At 51.9% G+C, this 19,546-nt stretch overlaps 7 protein-coding genes across 7 annotated transcripts; 5 read left to right on the top strand and 2 right to left on the bottom strand.

The window, feature by feature from the left end:
* Positions 1-571: 571 nt before the first annotated feature.
* Positions 572-3,359, top strand: IAR55_000129 (uncharacterized protein; the record flags this gene model as incomplete). The annotated part of the gene is made up of 6 exons (XM_066943266.1): positions 572-1,128; positions 1,188-1,674; positions 1,736-2,608; positions 2,669-3,096; positions 3,159-3,233; positions 3,293-3,359. The coding sequence occupies 6 exons, from the start codon at positions 572-574 to the stop codon at positions 3,357-3,359; spliced, it is 2,487 nt and encodes an 828-aa protein (XP_066805808.1).
* Positions 3,360-3,883: 524 nt separating this feature from the next.
* On the bottom strand, positions 3,884-6,406 carry IAR55_000128 (uncharacterized protein; the record flags this gene model as incomplete). Its single annotated transcript, XM_066943265.1, has 8 exons — positions 3,884-4,076; positions 4,141-4,651; positions 4,714-4,870; positions 5,017-5,129; positions 5,192-5,361; positions 5,474-5,861; positions 5,966-6,162; positions 6,249-6,406. The coding sequence occupies 8 exons, from the start codon at positions 6,404-6,406 to the stop codon at positions 3,884-3,886; spliced, it is 1,887 nt and encodes a 628-aa protein (XP_066805807.1).
* Positions 6,407-8,092: 1,686 nt separating this feature from the next.
* On the top strand, positions 8,093-9,624 carry IAR55_000127 (uncharacterized protein; the record flags this gene model as incomplete). The annotated part of the gene is made up of 6 exons (XM_066943264.1): positions 8,093-8,332; positions 8,405-8,550; positions 8,667-8,830; positions 8,896-8,954; positions 9,024-9,118; positions 9,186-9,624. 6 exons carry the CDS (start codon positions 8,093-8,095, stop codon positions 9,622-9,624), a joined length of 1,143 nt encoding a protein of 380 aa, XP_066805806.1.
* Positions 9,625-9,790: 166 nt separating this feature from the next.
* On the bottom strand, positions 9,791-10,688 carry IAR55_000126 (methionine-R-sulfoxide reductase; the record flags this gene model as incomplete). The annotated part of the gene is made up of 6 exons (XM_066943263.1): positions 9,791-9,833; positions 9,890-9,949; positions 10,012-10,122; positions 10,188-10,233; positions 10,300-10,378; positions 10,467-10,688. The coding sequence occupies 6 exons, from the start codon at positions 10,686-10,688 to the stop codon at positions 9,791-9,793; spliced, it is 561 nt and encodes a 186-aa protein (XP_066805805.1).
* A 447-nt stretch (positions 10,689-11,135) lies between these two features.
* IAR55_000125 (uncharacterized protein) lies at positions 11,136-13,615 on the top strand (the record flags this gene model as incomplete). The annotated part of the gene is made up of 3 exons (XM_066943262.1): positions 11,136-12,149; positions 12,209-12,540; positions 12,598-13,615. 3 exons carry the CDS (start codon positions 11,136-11,138, stop codon positions 13,613-13,615), a joined length of 2,364 nt encoding a protein of 787 aa, XP_066805804.1.
* Positions 13,616-14,682: 1,067 nt separating this feature from the next.
* IAR55_000124 (60S ribosomal protein uL24) lies at positions 14,683-15,304 on the top strand (the record flags this gene model as incomplete). Its single annotated transcript, XM_066943261.1, has 4 exons — positions 14,683-14,724; positions 14,835-14,918; positions 14,983-15,096; positions 15,206-15,304. The coding sequence occupies 4 exons, from the start codon at positions 14,683-14,685 to the stop codon at positions 15,302-15,304; spliced, it is 339 nt and encodes a 112-aa protein (XP_066805803.1).
* Positions 15,305-16,217: 913 nt separating this feature from the next.
* On the top strand, positions 16,218-19,287 carry IAR55_000123 (uncharacterized protein; the record flags this gene model as incomplete). Its single annotated transcript, XM_066943260.1, has 9 exons — positions 16,218-17,275; positions 17,352-17,456; positions 17,520-17,635; positions 17,704-17,900; positions 17,956-17,979; positions 18,037-18,308; positions 18,370-18,796; positions 18,872-19,183; positions 19,243-19,287. 9 exons carry the CDS (start codon positions 16,218-16,220, stop codon positions 19,285-19,287), a joined length of 2,556 nt encoding a protein of 851 aa, XP_066805802.1.
* Between the last annotated feature and the right edge of the window lie 259 nt (positions 19,288-19,546).

Genomic DNA, 19,546 nt, shown 5'->3' with positions numbered 1-19,546 from the left:
ATCTATGCCGATAGTTTCAGCCGGAAAGCGGATCAAGGCGAGCGAGAATCGTACTGAAAAGTCTCGACTGCTGATGGCGCTAATGGGCTCTCTCGTTATATCGTGCAGTGACGGTAGCGGTGAACGACGTGACGATGCCAGGACAGAGCCGTCGTGTGGGGTACGAATGCGGGGTAGACGATCCCATTCACCTACGATTGTTCCGACGTTATAACCCCGTTGTAATACCGATCGAGTGGCGGATCCTAATGATTAGTTCAAGTCAGTTTGTAATAACCCATTAACCCAGTAAATGATGACGATAATAACAGTAATCACAAAAGTTGCCACCGAGAGATGATCCCAATCGGCCGGAACCGCGTAAGTGCCGTCAATGCAACGTCGGTTCGATCTCTGAGTTTTGTTCCCTCTGGCGACTTTAGCTTCTATCACGATTATCGACATCTCGATCTGATCTATCTTTTCCATATAACAGATAGGGGAAGCAATATTGCTTTGACAGCGTACATCCACAGCTCTCTTCTCTCTCTTTCACTCTTTGCCACCTCACCATATCTTCCCTCCGATCACCATGTCTCTCCGAGCCATTGCTTTGCGTCGGTTGCCTCGATATTCACAAACTCTATCTCGACCACTCGTATCGGCTCGATCCTACGCCACCCCTTCTCAATCTCCCAGACCATCACGCAACCCGTCGCCTCCATCGGGACTGGAGTCTCTCTTCGGCGGTAACGGGAAGCAAGGGACAACTGTCGCACCAAAGCCTGCAGGTGTCGAACCTCCTGCCGGTCCCTCATTACCCAAAAAGCCCGATGTCGGTCTTCCAGGTCTCGAAGGTGAAGAGAACAGACCTGAGGATCAGAATGAGCCCAAGGATGAGGGCATGTCCAGGAAGAAGCTGAGCGAGCTTGGCGGACGTGCAGGGAAGAAGGTCGGCACAGGTGGTGGTGGAGGTGGAAGTGGTGGAAATGGCAACGGCGCTGGAGGGCCTGGGGGTGGACTACCTGGAGGAGGTTTCGGTGGCATGACACCAAACCAACTCTTGCTAGCCGCTCTCAGTACTTACGCCCTCTGGAGCATTACCCAGCCAGACGATGTCAGGACCAAGGAGATTACATGGCAGGAATTGTGAGCGTCATCATGTCCGATCGACGATCGATCCGCCGCTGACATAACGACTCGCATAGCCGCAATTCACTTCTTGCTCGAGGTCTTGTTTCCTCTCTTGAGGTTGTCAACAGAAGCAAAGTCAGAGTGCACCTCCACAACCCTCTTCAAGGGAATCAACCTGCTCCCAACGCCACCGGTGCCTCCAGTCTCCCTTCTCCATCACATGGGCCCGCCCCGTATCAATTCACCATCGGTTCCCTGGAGGCTTTCGAATCCCTCCTCATCTCCACTCAAGATGAGCTCGGCATTCCTCCTGCTGAGAGGTTACCTGTCTCATATAGAGAAGAAATCTCCACCTTCCAGACCGCTATGCATTTCGCCCCAACACTCTTGATCGCCGGTCTCTTGCTTTGGATGGCTAGAAGAGGTGGATCTGCAATGTCCGGTGGTGGACCCGGTGGCGGTATCTTTGGCGTCGGTAAGAGCAGAGCGAAGATGTTCAACAAGGACGAGGAGGTCAAGGTCAGGTTCAAGGATGTAGCTGGCATGGACGAAGCCAAGGAGGTCAGTATGCTAGATTACGGACTTCATCTGATACCTGCTGACAAGATTTCTCTGTCACTAGGAAATCATGGAATTCGTCAAGTTCCTGAAGGAACCACAAAAATACGAGAAGCTCGGTGCTAAGATTCCTCGAGGCGCAATCCTCTCTGGTCCACCAGGTACCGGTAAGACCTTGCTTGCCAAGGCTACCGCTGGTGAGGCCGGTGTTCCCTTCCTCTCCGTCTCTGGTTCCGAGTTCGTTGAGATGTTCGTCGGTGTCGGTCCTTCTCGAGTCCGAGACCTCTTCGCCAACGCTAAGAAGAATGCCCCTTGTATCATCTTCGTCGACGAGATTGACGCCATCGGTAAATCGAGAGGAAAAGGTGGAAGTTTCGGTGGAAATGACGAGCGAGAGTCGACTCTTAACCAATTGCTTGTTGAAATGGACGGTTTCGGCACCAACGAGCATGTTGTCGTCTTGGCCGGTACTAACCGAGCCGACGTTCTCGACAACGCCTTGATGCGACCCGGTCGATTTGATCGACATATCGCCATCGATAGACCCGACATCGGAGGTCGAAGACAGATCTTTGGTGTCCACCTTAAACCCCTCTCGCTCTCCACTGAGATCAAGGCTGAGATCATCGCCGAGAAGCTTGCGCTTCTTACTCCTGGGTTCTCTGGAGCCGACATTGCGAACGTCTGCAATGAGGCAGCCCTGAGGGCGGCTCGACGTGGTGGCGATTCAGTCACCGAGGAGGACTTTGATGGGGCGATCGAGCGTGTCATCGCTGGTTTGGAACGGAAGTCCAGAGTGCTTGGCAAGGATGAGAAGAAGACTGTCGCTTATCACGAAGCTGGGCATGCCGTTTGTGGTTGGTACTTGGAGCATGCCGATCCGTTATTGAAGGTCTCGATTATTCCTCGTGGGGTTGGTGCCTTGGGTTACGCTCAGGTTAGTACACTTCGAAATGTGTTCTTTTTGGACGCCGCTAATCTTCAAATCGTTACGTAGTATCTTCCCAAGGAGCGATTCCTCTTCTCCACACAGCAGCTCATCGACCGAATGTGCATGACTCTTGGTGGTCGAGTTTCCGAGGAAATCTTCTTTGGCAGAATAACGACTGGTGCACAGGACGATCTGCAGAAGATCACCAAGATGGCCTTTGAAGTCTGCGCGAACTACGGTATGAACCCTGAGATCGGACCTATCTCTTATGGTGGACGAGACCAACAAGGAGAGGGCTTCCAGAAGCCCTTCTCAGAAGCGACTGCCGAAGCTCTGGACAAAGCAGTCAGGAAGATGGTGATGGACGCCCATTCGAGAACAACTGAGCTTTTGACGAAGCACAAGGCGGATGTCGAGAAGGTCGCGAGGTTGTTGTTGGAGAAAGAGGTTATTACCCGAGAGGACATGCGGTTGCTGCTTGGTAGAAGACCATTGTGAGTTACGATACTTTGTCCCGAACTCAGAAACAATCACTGATGGGCGATGCTACCCTCAGCGAGAACAAAGATGAGATGGATGACTATATTGAGGCTCAATTGGACAGAAAGAAGAGCGATGTCAAGCCTACTGAGTGAGTACTTGCGCCTGGAGGGCGTGTTAGCTTGGTCGACTGACGATCTGCTTGAGCAGACAACCACCCACGGAGTCAGATGGACCAACGCCCGCTCTAGCGTTCAAGGAAGTTGATTTGAAGTAGAATAAACAATAAAACTCCCCTCACCAACATCTTTTGCGCCTTCATTTCGCATCGAATCGGACAAGTTCACATGGTCAATATGTAGTCTATGGCAATGCATTCGTGTCTGCATCGCTGGGTGTGAGGGTCCAATTAACGATGATTAATGTCTCGTTACTAAGACCACTTCTCGCGATTCCGCTCTAATTCCGTTCTCTCACCATCGACGACCCTGCCTGATGCATACTGTAGTTCGGGAAGGCTTCAATGGTGGAGTCTGAAGTATCATGAAGCGCCTCTTTCGCTCCTGTAACTAATCAAACGGGACTACTGCGCGGATAGCATGTACTTATACGGTACGTGCCATCATTCACTTAGATCGGCAACTATACATGGAGACAGTATGATAAGACGTTCAACAGTAAATACTACAGTACATCGAGATACAGATACTAGAACCCAACCGAAATCGATATCTCGTTCTTCTCACATCTTCTTCTGCGAAACTCCACTCCTTTGTCGCCCATCGGCAAACACATACGGGTCTAGTGGAATCTCTCCACTTCGGTCCTCTCACCCTCAACACCTTCGAGCTTGTAGAGTGGATCGAGATGAGCATTCCTCTGGAAGAGCACGTATCGCTTGATGAACCACGGCAGCCACGTCTTGGCTTGATACTTCGCGAAGACTGGTACGGGTACCGCGAATACGTAATCGAGTTCTTCCAGAGTTCGTCGGCTGCACAGATATCGTCAGCGCTCTGCAATCCTTCGGTGAAGGAGATGACCGTGAGTCCACTTACGCAGTCTCTGGCACCAGGAAGAAACACATGACCCAGGCTAAGATGTTCGTACCGGCGTAAAAGTAGAAAGCACCGGGAGCGCCGAAAGCCCTCAACATACTTGGGAATGTGAGACCAAGGACAGCTGCCCACATGTTGTTCTGTTGCACAGCCCAAGACATACCGATCTCTCGGTGAGTGAGAGGGTATGATTCCGCTGCATAGACGAATGGGACTGGACCCATACCAGGGGAATAGAAAGCAGTGAAGAGATAGACCGCCAAAGCGATGATCGGCACGCGAGCACTGTTTCCCTCGTCCATGTAGAACATTGAACCGGCCCAGAATAGAGCGAGCGCCATCAAGGGGAAAGTAGTGGTAAGTAAATTTCGTCTTCCAAAGGTGTCAATTGTCCAGATAGCAGGAAGAGCGAAAAGCGTGTTGACCAGACCGAATCCGAAAGAAGCGAGGAGACATTGTCGGTTACTGTAACCGGCTTCGGCGAAAATGGTGGAAGAGTAGAACGACATGACTGGACAGGATCAGTTTGTAATCAGCGGGAAGGTCTGTACGCTGTCATGTAAGAACACTCACTATTGATACCACACAGTTGTTGAGAAATCATGATGGTCCAACTGGCCAAGTTTGCTCTCCTGAGTCGAGGCCTGGTGAAGAGCTCGGCGAATCGCGTGAAGTAGGTCGTGCCCCTGAAAGCTTCGCGTTCCTCTTCGATCTGGCAGTGAGCATAAAACTGGAAGCAAAGGCAGAGTCAACGTTTGCCGGTATGGGACCTTTTGTACTCTCTTGACCGCCCTCTCCAAGGGGAGGGCAACGGCAGGAGGAGGGAAGAACAAATTTTCAAGAACTCGGTCGGTTGAAATTCTGCCCGACACGCACCATGTCTCGTGCCGCTTGTATCTCAGACTTCCTCAATCGACAGAAGGATCGGAATGCCTTGGGGTATCTGCCCTTCTTCATCAACCATCTAGGAGATTCTGGAGCGAACCAGACTGAAAGATTGACGGGGTTAGATTCGCATACGCAATCTCTTCAAGCTAGTGTTTATACTCACTCAAGAGCAAAAGCGGCACTGCAGGGGCGAACGCGGCTGCCAGCTGGAACCTCCATGCGCGTGGACCGATATCCATGAAGACCAAGTTGCTGCAGAAACCGAAGAAGATTCCAAAGGCTACCCAAAGCTGGAACGACATTGTCAAGGCGCCTCGAATTGCAGCGGGAGCACTGTGTGATGTTCAGTCCATTGTTCAGGTAAACCCAGGGGAGACGAAAGAAAACAAGGATTTATTGCACATCAGTATGGTCGCTTTGCGGTAATCTCAGCGATGTCACTCACGTCTCCGATGTCATAATTGGGATGGTGGTGATCTTCATGCCCATTCCGAAACCCAAGAGAACACGACAGATAAACAGTTCCCACCAATTCCTGGTGAAAGCTTGACCGAGCACGGGGAAAACGCAAAACAAGCCGGTGACGAAGATGGTCCCTCTTCGACCAATGTAGTAGTTGATAGGATCGGTAAGCATGGCAGATACAGCCCCGACCGTGATGGAAGGGGCCGAGTTTACCATACCGACCAGCCAGGTGTTATTGACGATACCGAACTCTTCGGGGAAGGAAAGGTTGGCTCCATTCGCTCCGGTGTTGTCCCATCCTTGAATCGCGCTTCCGATAGAACAGACGATAACGAGGAAGTAGAGTGCCGTTGTCTGGTCCCATTTGTCTGCGAGTGATATGTAAGCCGCAACTTCAGGAAACAGTCTGTCCGCTGGAAGAGTCCGGGCGGAAATGACGCAGACGCTCATGTCGGAGGTGAAAGCAACTCACGGGTCTTCTCTCGACGCAACCAATGTCTGTCTTCTTCCGTCAACTCTGCTATAGTCTCGAACTCGTTTGGTTTCTGAGAGACAAGAGCGGCTCGTTTGAAAAGGTCGCGTCTGTCGTCGAACCCCTGCTCGCTGCAGAATCGGTCTGCCATGTGAATGATCGTGTCCTTTGACAAGCCATATAGCGGGTTTTGAATCCTACCAACCAAATAAATGGAGGTCAGTCAGGATCTCAAGCAAAGCCGGACACTGAGCCTGAAAGGCCGACAGTGCTTGTTACTCACTTGGCGCTGACATTACGATTCCTGGCAACGATATGATTACGCTGATTACCCTCAATATCCTCGAGGTGGTCGACCTCCCCAGTGTACTTCTCAGGTTTGCCCTGATGACTACCATGGAGGGAGTGGTCGCTGCCTGATGCGGCTGGGTTTACCGACATGATGCGTGAAGTGTTCAAGCTGTCCAGTGTGCTAGATGATCTGATGTAGGTGGCCAGCAGCTCAATGGCTCATGTATTGTGATAGGTTCGAATGAGGTGGGAGTTTCTCGTTGACGAGACAGAAAGGAGACATGGCAAAGGACCTCGTCTTCCTCTTGATCAGAATATATACCCCTTATTCATCTCGCCCAGACCATGACAGGAGAACGAACAACGCCGGCAAAACGTCGCCCGACCTTCCGAGAGCCAAATCTACCCCGAGTCGACAACACTTACTCAACGCGGGGTGCCGGACGAGGAGGAGGAACAGCACAGAGTTCGGGACAGTACTGATTGGATTTGTCTGCGGACAAATTGCGGATTCGGATAGATAGCCTTTACAAAGGAGATCTCAGTATTATTGACGTGAGTGGCGTCGTCATCATCAATGCTGATGACCTCGTGATATATGCTCTTTTACTGTGATCGGACGAAGGAAAAAGTGGCCAAGAGCGGCAGTGCGCACCGTTTCCCCCACAATCCCGCTGATGCCCCGGGTGGATCCCCGCGTTTAAACCCCTCTGTGTCAGGGCGTTCTTCGACCATCGGGGATGACCCTGAACTAGTACCGAAGGGGCGTTTAGATTGGGAAAGCCGAATTACCGTCGTAATATGTGTATTGGATGCATTCACTCGATAGCGAGCATGCAGACGTGGATTGCCTCGTGTTTCGCCGCTCTGGGTATTGTTGGATGATCGGGTGTGTCGTTTCGGGTATGATGCACTGATTGTTGAGGACGACGCCACTGAAATGACATCAGGAACGCTGATTCATGCTTCTTTTCGGTCGACCTTTGTTCACTGCATCCCACTCGACGAGCTCATAGTCGCTCGATGAAGGTATCCATCCATCCATGCATAGCAACAGCACAGAGATAGGCTTTCGGTAAAGCACGGAATGAACATAAAGTTCGCTCTTTGTCTAGACTCGTGGAATCCGCTCGACTCGCAAGCAAACTGTCAGACGTATTGTCATGTGATCAACTCGGGTGGGGGGACATATCATCTTTTTTTTAGGTCCATGAGAGATATACGCATAATCTTAATGATGATACATGTCTGGACTCTTGCCACTGTGTCCGACCGAACGGCAGCTTTACACGATCTTTTTCGGAACAGTTGACAAGCTGATAATCTAGACGATCAGGGTGCACCCGTTTCTCACCCTGGGGAATATGCGGAGGATCTATGGGACCCATCTGGGAGGTGGTGAAGTCAGTTGGTTCTATTAGCGGAAGATTGTCGGAAGGTATTCCGGTGATCTGGTGATTCGACAGAAAACAAAGTCGGAATCAATTCAGCTTTACAGCATGTTGACGTATGGGCTTTATGCTGCGTGCTACTACTGTACATACTTGGACTGTCTGACGTTGTTGTTGGTTTAAGCACAACGACGTTTCTCTGTAACGCTGAATTCTCGGAGAATCAGTCATGGGGCTTCGGTCCCCGTTAGTGCGGTCGCTGTAGTCGAGTTCATCCCAACACTGGCAAAGACAGCGGATATGTGTTTGGGTATCAGTATAAAGAGTTCCGTCATGCCCACCATTCTCTGGCTCTCTCTCTTGTTCTTTCTCCGAGACCCATATCAGCATCCAACTCTCATCTCATACAGAACAACCGCAACAAAACAAAGTACGAACAGACAAGATGATCTCCAAGCCTGAACCAACGCTTCTCGAGCAGCTCGAAGCCGCTGGTACAAAGGTTGACACCGATTCTATGGATCCCAAGATCGCCCAGGGTCTCCCTTTCAAGCCCCACGATATGACATCGAACCAGCTTCTCGTCAACGAACAGATCATGAACACCGAGAACAAAGAGCTGGTCGAGAAGACTATCAAGGAGATGGGCAAGGATGCGTCCTTCCTCGATATCCACACTGTTTTGGTGAGTCCGCTTTGCAACTGTCGATGTGGCCCGGTGAAGCCTAAATTGACCATCTGGCGATTGCCTCTGTAGACCGCCAAATTCGCCAAGAGAGTGATCCCTTACATCCAAGGAAGGGTTCTGGCGCAGACCACGCCGAGCAACGCCTTTGACAAGGAGAAGATCATGGCCCATGCAAGGGCGTACGCCAAGGCATACGAGGCTGAAGGTATCACTCGGTGAGTGGCGTGGCGACTACCAGGTCCACAAAGCGTTCAATGACCCACTGCGATGTAACGCCGTTCGGGTTGCAACATATCCATGCGTGCGTGCTGACTGCAACTACCAATCACAGAGACCGATTCTGCATCAAGGTGCCTGCCACTACGGCCGGTGTCCAAGCCGCCAAGGTTCTCAACGCAGAAGGGATCCGAACACTCGGTACTTCCCTTTTCTCGCTGCCACAGGCTATTGCTTGTAGTCAAGCAGACATGCTGTCCATCAGTCCCTACTTCAACGGTGAGCATTACCGCCTCTTTACACTCTGCCAAGAACACTGCTCTGACCTGAGTCTGACGTGATAGAGGTCCGAGCTCATGTTGAGGTCGACTTGTGGCCCGATGTCGAAGACCCTGCTACTCAGGTGTGTGTTTATCGTTACGTGGTGCCAAGGTTGCACGGAATCTGTCACTGACATTCCATTGGCATTTAGCACCCGTTCTCCTTCAGGATGAGACACATCCGTGATACCTATGACCGACTCGCCAAGGAGACTGGGAAGACCCAACCTCTCATCAAGGGTGCTTCGTGAATGAATTCGTATCTCACTGATAACCAAACCCACATTGCTGATCGTTTGATTCGATGCAAACAGGTTTATCACCGCTCGAGAGGCGATGGCCTGCCCTGAGCTCGGAGCGGAACACGCTACTATCCTTTCGGGACTTATGGAGGATTTGATCTCCACTAGTCGTCTCCCTACTTATCGAAAGGGAGGTGAATGGCAAGTCCGTGTCCGATCCGAACTCGATAAACCCAATGTCAAATGGGCCAACTGGACCCCTTCGGACCCTACCGTCTCCAAGACTCGAATGGCAGAACTTTCAGAGGCCGACCCTCTCTCCAAGGTCATGGAGAAGGATTGGAAGATGGCTTCTACCGACATCGATTATCTCGCGGATGGCGTGCTGGACAAGTACAACGAGGAAGACGAAGTGACCAGACTCAGGTTGAAGGATGCTTTGGAGCTCTTCATCGGTGGTGAGAACGAGTCCAAGGCAGAGATCGAGAGGTTGCAGAAGTTGTACCTTTAAGCAGCCTAACTGGATTGTAACACGATGAAGCAAGGAGGGTGTTTCCATTGTACATAGAAAAGAAGATGCAGCAATGTTCCTTGTAACCATGGCAAGGCAGAACATATTCATGCTTGATGCTGATTCCGCACCGCTGATTTGTACCCTTCAGTTGGCCACAAGCTCTCTACACCTGCTTGAAAGTCAAGGAGATACCGTTGACGCAGTGTCTAGACACAAGAGACAATCAGCTCTACAGTGCCCCCTATTCTGACAGCTGACTCACCGCTCGTCGATCGGATTGGAATATCCCTCGCCTTTGAAGACGTGACCGAGATGTCCACCACTGTATCATCGACGATCGTGTTAGTGTTAGCGAAGGCGACGATCGTGTAAAGATTAGCTCACCACTTGGCACAGACAATCTCGGTCCTGGTCATCCCCAGGGTCGTGTCCTCATGACGGACGACAGCACCCGGTACAGTGTCGTAGAATGCGGGCCAACCACAGCCTGACTTACTACAAGGGGTAATGAAGATCTCGATCAGTGATGTAAATGGAAGAAAACGAGTGATGACACATACAACTTTGTCTTCGAGGTGTAGAGGGGAGCATCACAACCGGCGCAGTCTGACGAGGTTGGACAATGTCAGCTATCGACTTTTCGCATTTAAGCAAGAGAGACGGATAGCTCACGATATACTCCAGGATCGTCCTTCTTGTCAAAAGCAGAGGAACCAGGTCGTTCAGTACCCTGCTTTCTCAACACTCGAAACTACACCATGACTCATCAGCGTCGAATCTGACGGAGACTCCGTGATTATGGCTTGAACCGGATCTTATTCGTTGTGGATGAGACTCACCTGCTCAGGACTGAGCACCGCTCTCCACTCCTCATCGCTCTTCTGTACGGGATGTTGTGACATGTCTCTGGTGGATGATCCGAAGAGTGCAAAAGGTAATCCGAATCCTGACAATCTGGCTGTATTGGTGGCGAATCCTCCTGGTGTCTTGATGGCTGTTCGGGATGAAGATCTGACTGACGAGAGTGTTGTTCGCACGAGTGTGGGTGAGATGAAAGGCATACAGATGATGGATATGAACAAGACAGATAAGAATGAGATTGTGGTGCTACGAAGCATGAGATGCTTTGGATCGTCGACATCCATCGTCGAGTGGAAAGAAGCGATGGATGACGATCGAGAGCATGACAGCAGCTGGACGAGGCAAGGTGGAGGTGGAGCGCTGAAAGAAAGCGAATCTCAGGACATGCATGACGTGGAATAACCGGCTGAACCCGTTATCATTCGCGTCCTGGGGTCCAGACCACCCAAGACTCATTGCCAAGATTAGCTCGATGCTTGGGTGGCAAATCCCCTCCACCACAACAACGACTCGAGAGATTCCCGCTTGATCCGTAGATAGCAGAGCTGAGAGGCGCGTTTCCCACATCTCGATCCCCGACACGTTCATTGTAAACTGGACATCTAATCATTGTATATGTATGTACTGTGGATGTATGGCTCGACAACATGATATCGCTACTACGAACAATCTCTCAGCGACCGTCGTTCGACGCATCGTCCTCAACAAGATCGGCTGAATCCGAACCACGCTTATCTACCGGACTTCCCGTTCTCCCTCCCATCGTCGGACCTACCGGTCTCGCAATGTTCCCGGGACTCGACGTCTCAGCTCCTTCGACCAGTACCCGTCATGCAGGGCCGATACCTATACCCAGCAGAAGACAGAGCGAACCAGTAGTACGCTCGACCCAGACCTCGACAGCTCCCCCACCAGATTATGCTGTCTCGCCTCAATCTCAAGCACGAGGCTCAGCACTGTCAAATCCTCATTCGTCCGTTCCCATCCCGACATACGAGACCGCGTTGAGCCAATCCCCGCCAGTGCGAGAGAGCCCCGCGACCAGTGATGGAGAGCGATGGATGCGGGACTATTTCGGTTCATCGTCGTCACAATCCCAGGGAGCTTTACCGCCTGTCGAGGACGTCGAAGTAGAAATGGATGAGGTCGAGGAGGATGACGACGATGACCCGCTATCGCCTCGACCGCCTGGACCGCGACATAACCTGCACATGGCTCGACGGTACACAGTCGGGGCGATTCCGACTGAACAGGAAGATGACGATGATCCGATGGGCGGGTTCAGCTCTTCTTTGGGTGCTCGGTCCAACGTTGTGCAGATGCTTCCGCCCACAGCGTTACCACCTGCGTACTCGTCAGATTTGGCGCATGACGAACTTCGTCTGATCTCGTCAGTGCATCTTTCGAGCGACCATCCCGCTTCGGCATTCTTTCATGCGATCACATCTCCTCCACCTGCCAACGATGGTTTGCCCGCAAGCCCAGAGCAGACGAATCTGACCATCGGGAGGAAGAAGCTGAAGCTCACCCTCACAAGAGGAGGGGAGAGGACCAACCCGAATGGCACCGGACCGATGTTCATTCGTGCAGGGAGAGGCGGAGCAGTGGAAGGAACTATCGAGATCGGTAACGTCGAACATGCTACCGACCTGGAAATATCGGTGAGTACCAGTGATGATCGGCACAATGTGGAGTCGTTCTGATTCATGCGATGTCGTAGATTTTGGGAATGGTCCACACCTCCTATTACGTGCGAGGCCAGTATACCCTCCTCGATACTCTACCTCTTACTCGAACCGTTAAGACACTCTTCCCACCAGGACCAGATGATCCTCCTTTGGATCCCTACTCTCTGCGGACAAAAGACGGAGCACCCTTGATTCAGCCTGGTCAAACGTTTCCCTTCTCCCTGAAGATGCCTACGACACATTATCGGGATGATAATGTGCAGTTGCCTCCATCTTGTGAAGTCCTGCAAGTTGCGATTCAGGCTTCGGTGGAATACGTGTTGCGGGTGAAGTTGACAAGAAAAGGGTGGAGAATGAACGAAGTGTAAGTGTTTACAGCATCAGTCATCACACGGGTCAGTAAGATGACAGAAATGACCAGAATCGGGGTCCCGATCATTTATGAGCCACGCGCTTACATCACCCCTCGTCGTCTTCGTGCGTTGACTTCTGATGACCCTCTCAATCCTGGCTGGCGCACCATCCGTCTGAATGGTGGACAAGCAACCGCCAAGTGCTCACCCAGCGAGACTGGGACAGCAATCGAGGTCAGCCTTCTGGTGCCCTCACCGCCGATTCTATTCATCCCGCACGCTAGCCTTCCGCCCCCGATACCGTTCCATCTGCACTTCCACTGCCCACTGAACGCGCCACTTTCGATATTCTCTGACCCAAAGGAATGTTCATTCAAAGTCAGGTTCAACAGGGTCGTTACAATGAAGATCGGAGCTGTCAAGGAGTTGAGACGTATAGAATTGCCTTGTAAGGTTGAAGTTTGGCAAGAAGGAGGTGAGAAAATCGTCCTGGGCGAGGAGCAAAAGGCTCCAGCTCCCAGACGGAGCTCGATCACTGGTCCGGGAGCAAGTGTTGGTGGCGGGGGCACTGAAGAAGGAAGCTCCGCCGGTGGCACGGGCACCGCTTCGAGCAGCGGAGAGCGAAAAAAATCGTTTTCATTTGGGGAACGGAGAGGCGGTTTTACCCTTCGGCGTCGATCTTCCACTTCTACCCCTACAGTCACTTCCACGACCTCGACATCCTCTAATATCCAACCCATCAGCGAGCACCCCCAAGAGCATGCTCTTCATCGCACCTCCACCAGCAGTCATGATGCTGAAGCATCATCATCGGCTGTCGAAACGGCTCCTCTTGGGACCGAGTTGGCACCTACGCAGACCGACGTCCACCTTCACGGATCGCTTCAGGTTAGAATACCGTCCATGGCCAATTCCTCACATCCGGGTGTAGTTCGAGGTCTGATGCAGAGCTTCAACACGCCTGAGATTGGTGTCACGTATGTGCTCGAGGTGGGGATAGAACCGAAGAAGGGTTCGGTGAAGGATAGCTATGGACATGTTTGGGGAGGAGGGATCGTCGAAGTTGTGTTGGGTGCGAGGAATTAGGTGATGATGAGGTAGTCTATGTTGTCATTCACTGGTCATAAGCATTGTTTCAACTCTGATCGAATTGCAAGTGTTTTCATAACTCATGGGATGTATCGGGTATACGGATGCGAACAAGCGGCGTATGCATACTATAGCTCTGCACGATCGTAGTTATGTTTGGGGAATTGCTCGTATCGTCTGTATCGGAGATAAAACTAGCGCCGATGAGCGCTCCCGAGGGGAACTGTCAGTGCCACACTTGAATGGCTCCCATCGATCCCCCGAAGTACCGCTCAGCGAGAACTATGGTGCTGATTGTGGCTCCCTCACCGTATGGCTCCCACAACTGTGCGTTACACTCAGCCCTCACACACCCGCCCCACCATACTCACTGCCCAGCCTGGAATTCGAGGTTTTCGCCTGGATCAGTAACCTACCTAAAAGTCCTTTCTCTCCGTCTACTCTATCCTCTAACACAACCCATCCTATATCGACTGATTCAAAATGGCTTCTTCTACGGGTGAGTGCTCACTTTAGCCATGTCCGGACTAGCCCAGCCGTGCATCCGTTCCGAACAATCAGACCGACTCGACCAACTCTTCGGACCGATTTGGAGGAATGTCCACAGGTGGTGATGGCGAGAGAGGGGGAGGAACTCAAGGCAACATTCATGTTGGAGGCGGATGCGGGATATCGGGAGGCGTAGGGGAGGTTGAGCGCGGATGATGACTCGTGGGCAGAAGAGTCGCGGGATATATCAGAGTGCTGGGTGGCCCATCATCTACAGCGCTTGATTTGTCACATCACAAACATTCCGACATGTCAGGAAGCAAGTACGGAGGGATATAATTGCACCTCTTCCATCTATCGACGGCCACAAGGTGGCTCTTTTCTACGGTCGACACGCACTCCGGAAAATCACTACACTTCGACTGCACTGGATTGAGCTGGGCTGGGCTGGCTATATGATTGCGTCCTTTTGATCCGGTGCTGATGTTCTGCCCATCCACTCAGGCCTCGCTTCCGACCGACGAAAGTCGCGCAAGGCGCACTTTGCCGCCCCTTCCGGCCTCAAGAGGAAGATCATGTCTTCTCCTCTCAGCAAGGACCTCCGCTCCAAGCACACCGTGAGTTGATCAATCCGCAATGACCCTGTGGGAGGGGAGGAACGGAAAGATGTAAGAAAGGGGACCCGCAGGCTCGAGGCTGACTGGTTCTTTGTCTTCTTCTCGTGTAGACCCGATCCATGCCTATCAGGAAGGACGACGAGGTCTTGATCGTCAGGGGAAAGTACAAGGGTCGAGAGGGCAAGGTCACTCAGGTCAGTCATTGAGTGGGCATGATTTCAGATGGTGGGTGCTGAATTTGGTGTCTGTGCATCATAGGTCTACCGAAAGAAGTGGGTCATCCACGTTGAGCGAGTCCACGTCGAGAAGTCCAACGCCGCCACCGTCCCCGTCGGTATCCACCCCTCCAACGTTGTCATCACGAACCTCAAGGTGAGTTTATCCCCTCCCCATTCTTCCACCTATCGAGAACACACATTTGGCCGGTTCTGTCTTTCGAGACAAAATACAATTACTGATCTTTTTTCCATCATGTCTTCAGCTCGACAACGACCGACGAGCTATCCTCGAGCGAAAGGGTTCCAAGGAGTCTGCGAAGACCGAGAAGAAGGAGTCTGGTGATGTCGAGATGGTCGAGTAAACCTCGTGTTGCTCAGTTCCATAGTGGTGGTTGATTCGGCAGAGGGCTTGGATGTACATCCTTTCATGACTTACTTGCACATCTTGAGCGGCTCAGTGCTGGATATCGGTCTGTGGGATTCTGTTGCAGGTCGCGTCGTCTGAAGGGTGGAGGGATTGGATATGAGAGGTCGCACAAGTGACTGACGTGAACAGAGCTGCACTTCTTGATTTGAGGTGCCTAGCGAAGTAGGAAGTACGCTATGACCGTGGTTACTGTCAAGAGACGGTCTGAGATTCGCAAGACTGATGAAAGCACGACTTTATGTGTGACGAGAAACGCTTGCAACACCCTGCTCATACACGGCACTGCCAGGCGTTATTGAAGAAGCCACGCTTCCAGGCTATCTGAGGTGCATTTCAGGTCGTCTCTGTAAAAATGGAGCTCGATGAATGAACACTCGGAGAGCAGATGATATAATCAGACCGGATAATGATAAGGAGTTTCCGACGTATCCGAAACGTTACGTGGACACGTCGTCAACCCGGTACCGCACTCTATCACGCACTCTCAAATTGGTCAGGTCAAAACCGGTATCTCGAGTAACAGGTCCCATTTCATAGCTCAACTCATCACATGAAAGGACATCATATCCTCGACTCATTGCAACACCTTACTCCTCTGTAGTCTCGTCTGCGGTGCATGATCACAACAAACTCAGCAGAACTCGTTGTTTCGGATCCTCGGATCCTTTGTCATACGCGCGACGTCACTTGAACGATATACCCTTGATATCCTCTTCTTTACCAACCTCAATTGGATAGACCACCTCACCCAAGACATACACCATTACGACAGACCAAGCTAGCTCCTCCGTTCTAGCATCTGTCTTCGACTCTACGCCACCACCTTCCACGCGCAGTCATCCACCATCATGTCGGGCGATCCCACTCCTGTTCCGACCTCTGCATCTGCATCTGCATCTGCACCTGCACCTGCCGACTTCGAATCATCTCCGCTCTATCTTGCTCTCGACGCTCGACTGACCAGAACGGAGAGCACTCTATCGTTGCTTTCTTCACAGGTCGCTCAGCTGTCCGTTCTGGTCAGATCTGCACTGACCCAACAGCCGCCAGCTCGTGGAACGAGTCCATCGCCGCCAAAAGGTGCTGTTGCTGTTTTCGCACCCTTTGATCCGCCTGAAACGCCACAACTCGGTGCTGGACTCAATGGCAACGGTCATGCCAGATCGGCTTTCCTGCCACCCCCATCTTCATCCTCGTCTACTGCAGCTGCGAACTCCGGATCCGACGCAGCTATCTCGGCTTTGACTCAACAGATCTCAGCGCTTTCGACCTCTGTCGCCCAATTACAACGCTTGCAACACACCCAACAATCACAAATGCCCCGACAGACTTCGGGCCCTCCTCATCCTCCTTTATCGAACGCTACCGCCACTACCTTGGGCTCAAGTGCGTTGAATGATCGTGCGCCTGGTCCGATTGGGATGCTACCGCGATCACAACATTCGATGGGGATGGAAGGGATGATCAACTCCTCTGGTCCAATGACCACTCCGAACGCACCTTCTTCACATTTCAATGGAGGCGGTGGAGGTGGAGCCCAAACACCGACAGGATCAATAGGAGGTCATGGACCATTTGGACCCAGTCCGACCCGACCGGGAATCAACAGGAGTTTCTCGAGTGGGGTCATTGGCGGTCCAGCAGGAGCAGGAGGACCACCGGGTGGATTGGGCGACGGATTCCCGCACAGACATGCTCATACGCCTAGTGCGTTGGGTAGAGATTGGCCGAGTCCAGGACCAGGCGCAGGAGCTGGGAATGGTGCGACTGGAAGTGGGACGATCACTCCGGGAGGGAGCGGGCCGGCCACAGGAGGAGCAGCAGTCCCAGGTGGAGGAATAGTCATTACCAAATGGGAACATCTGAATCTGAAAGTGGATCTATTGAGATCTATCTCAAAGTATGGGTGAGTCAGATCATTTCTGTTCTCCTTGTTTGGGTTTGGGACTGTCAAGACTGATAAAAGTATTGGCACGGTATAGAATCGGGCCACCAAATAAGATCCAGACGAGAGTCTTGCCCTTCATGATCAAGGGGTCAGATATCATCGCCCAGGCCCCACCGACGACAGAGAGGATCATCTCATAGTAAGCGGTTAGAACGCTATTTCCTCAGATAAAATGGTTTCTGACATAAATCTCCCATCTCAGCGTCATTCCTGCTTTACATCTATGCCAAACCTTGCCATCCCCTTCTGGACCATATCTTGGGCCTTCTGTGATCATCATCACGACGACGGTAGACCAGGCTATGCAGTGTCACAAATGTACGCTATTGTTCTGACTCGTTGTGTCGCATGGAGCTTTCAATTGATCGGCTCTTTTCGATATGTAGTGCTGCGCGGAGTCGGTGGTCCGATTGGTATTCGCGCGGGAATCGCTGCTGGTGCGGCCGGATCAAGCGGTCTACAGAACGAGATCGCTGCGATGCAAAGAGATGCGATCCATCTCCTTGTGGGCACGCCGGCAAAGGTCCACGAGGTCATGACCTCTCGAGGAGGACTGGGAGGCAGTGAAGTACGATTGTTGATTGTGAGTGTATGAACGTCAAATTACTAGATCCCATCTGCTGACTTACGTGCTGTAGCTTGATGAGGTTGACCAATTAATCGTGAGTCGCGAGCAAGCGTCTGCGAAGTGAAACCACGAAGGCTCACTGTCTCGATAGGCCCGAAATTTGTACGAAAACGTGCTTAACATCGTCAAAATCCTTCCACCGCCTCGAAGAGGGAGCACGAACGGCGCGCTCACGCCTGGTGGACCTATAACTCCTTTCTCTCCTGGAGTGACAAGCCCTTACGATGCTGGTCAACATTCACCATTCAACCCGGCTAGCAAAACGCCTTTCCCCGCTCAGCCGTCTCGGTTCGCTCCCCTAGGGCAAACAAATGCGCCCGCAGGCAGTGCGACAGCGACAATAGAGCGCCAAACATGTATATTGTGAGTAGCGGATCGCTGTCCTGGCTCGCAACTCAGGATCTGACCCCAATGCTCGTCACAGCTCCAACACAATCCCCACCGATGTTATCAACTTCTCCCAATCCCTGCAAGTACGCGATCCGGTCAGAGTCTTGGTACGAAGGGAAGGTGGTGTCAACTCTCAAGAGTCTGTCTCCTCTGTCACACCAGGCATTAATCTGAAACACACCTACGTATATCTGACAATCACTGGATCTGCACAAGCGAACAGTGCTTCTGCACCGGTCGAGTCTGGTCCCGGTACGATCGGTTCTGGGCGATCTCAAGCTGGACAGGGCGGACAGGCAAACGAGGAGCAAACGAGAGCCAAGGAGTACAAGCTGGAAACGCTCTGCAAGATGCTAGAAGATTATCCACTCTGGCAGGCGATAATTCATGTTGGCACCTACTCGATGCTTGAGGCTGTCGTCGTAAGGCTGGGAAGTAGGAAATGGGAAACACTATACTTGGTAAGTTGGCTGCGGCTGGAGACAGCTCGTCGAACCAAGGACTACTCGCTGACTTTCATGCATTATCGTGTATAGACTCCCGACATGCCTGCCCCCCAGAAGAAGGCCGTGCTACAACAATGGCGACTATCCCTATCGGGCAATGGTCCTCGTTTCTTGGTCGTCTTCGACGTCAATGTCAAACCACCTGAGATCCCTTGGGCACCATTGGTCATCAATTTTGACTTGCCTCGAAGCGTGGAAGGATATGCACAACGTGCTGCAGCCGCTGTGCCCCCTACGACGAGGCAAGGTCCACAGGTAAACGGGGTGATTGTCAGTTTCGTACAGGCAGCAGGTGGAGATGTGGAGATGCTGAGAAGTACTGAGTGTGCTTATCGTTTCAAAGTGAGTGTCAGAGTATTCATGGCAAAGGTCAAGTCCTGATACTGACGTATCTGACACAGTCTGCGGAGATACCCACTGTGTTCCACGATCTGTTCCAACACTAGATCAAGACACGCATCAACGCCACATCAGGCACCAGAACACGAGGGGAAGGAGAAGCAGAGCAACAGAGAAGACTGTGGTTAGGCATCAACTTGGGATCACAAATGTAGCAAAGAACGAGATAAGGGTTAGTTACTACACATACACGAGCAACACCGCTTTGGCACTATAACCATATATAGAAAGCATGGGTCTGATAGGATGTGGAATACTGCCGTAGACGTCACGCGCATGCTACACTGACAGCAGAAGAGAAGGATC

This window comes from Kwoniella newhampshirensis, chromosome 1 (assembly GCF_039105145.1).
Source record: "Kwoniella newhampshirensis strain CBS 13917 chromosome 1, whole genome shotgun sequence".
In the NCBI taxonomy this organism is placed as follows: Eukaryota; Fungi; Basidiomycota; class Tremellomycetes; order Tremellales; family Cryptococcaceae; genus Kwoniella; species Kwoniella newhampshirensis.
This window is presented reverse-complemented; position numbering and strand designations above follow the sequence as displayed.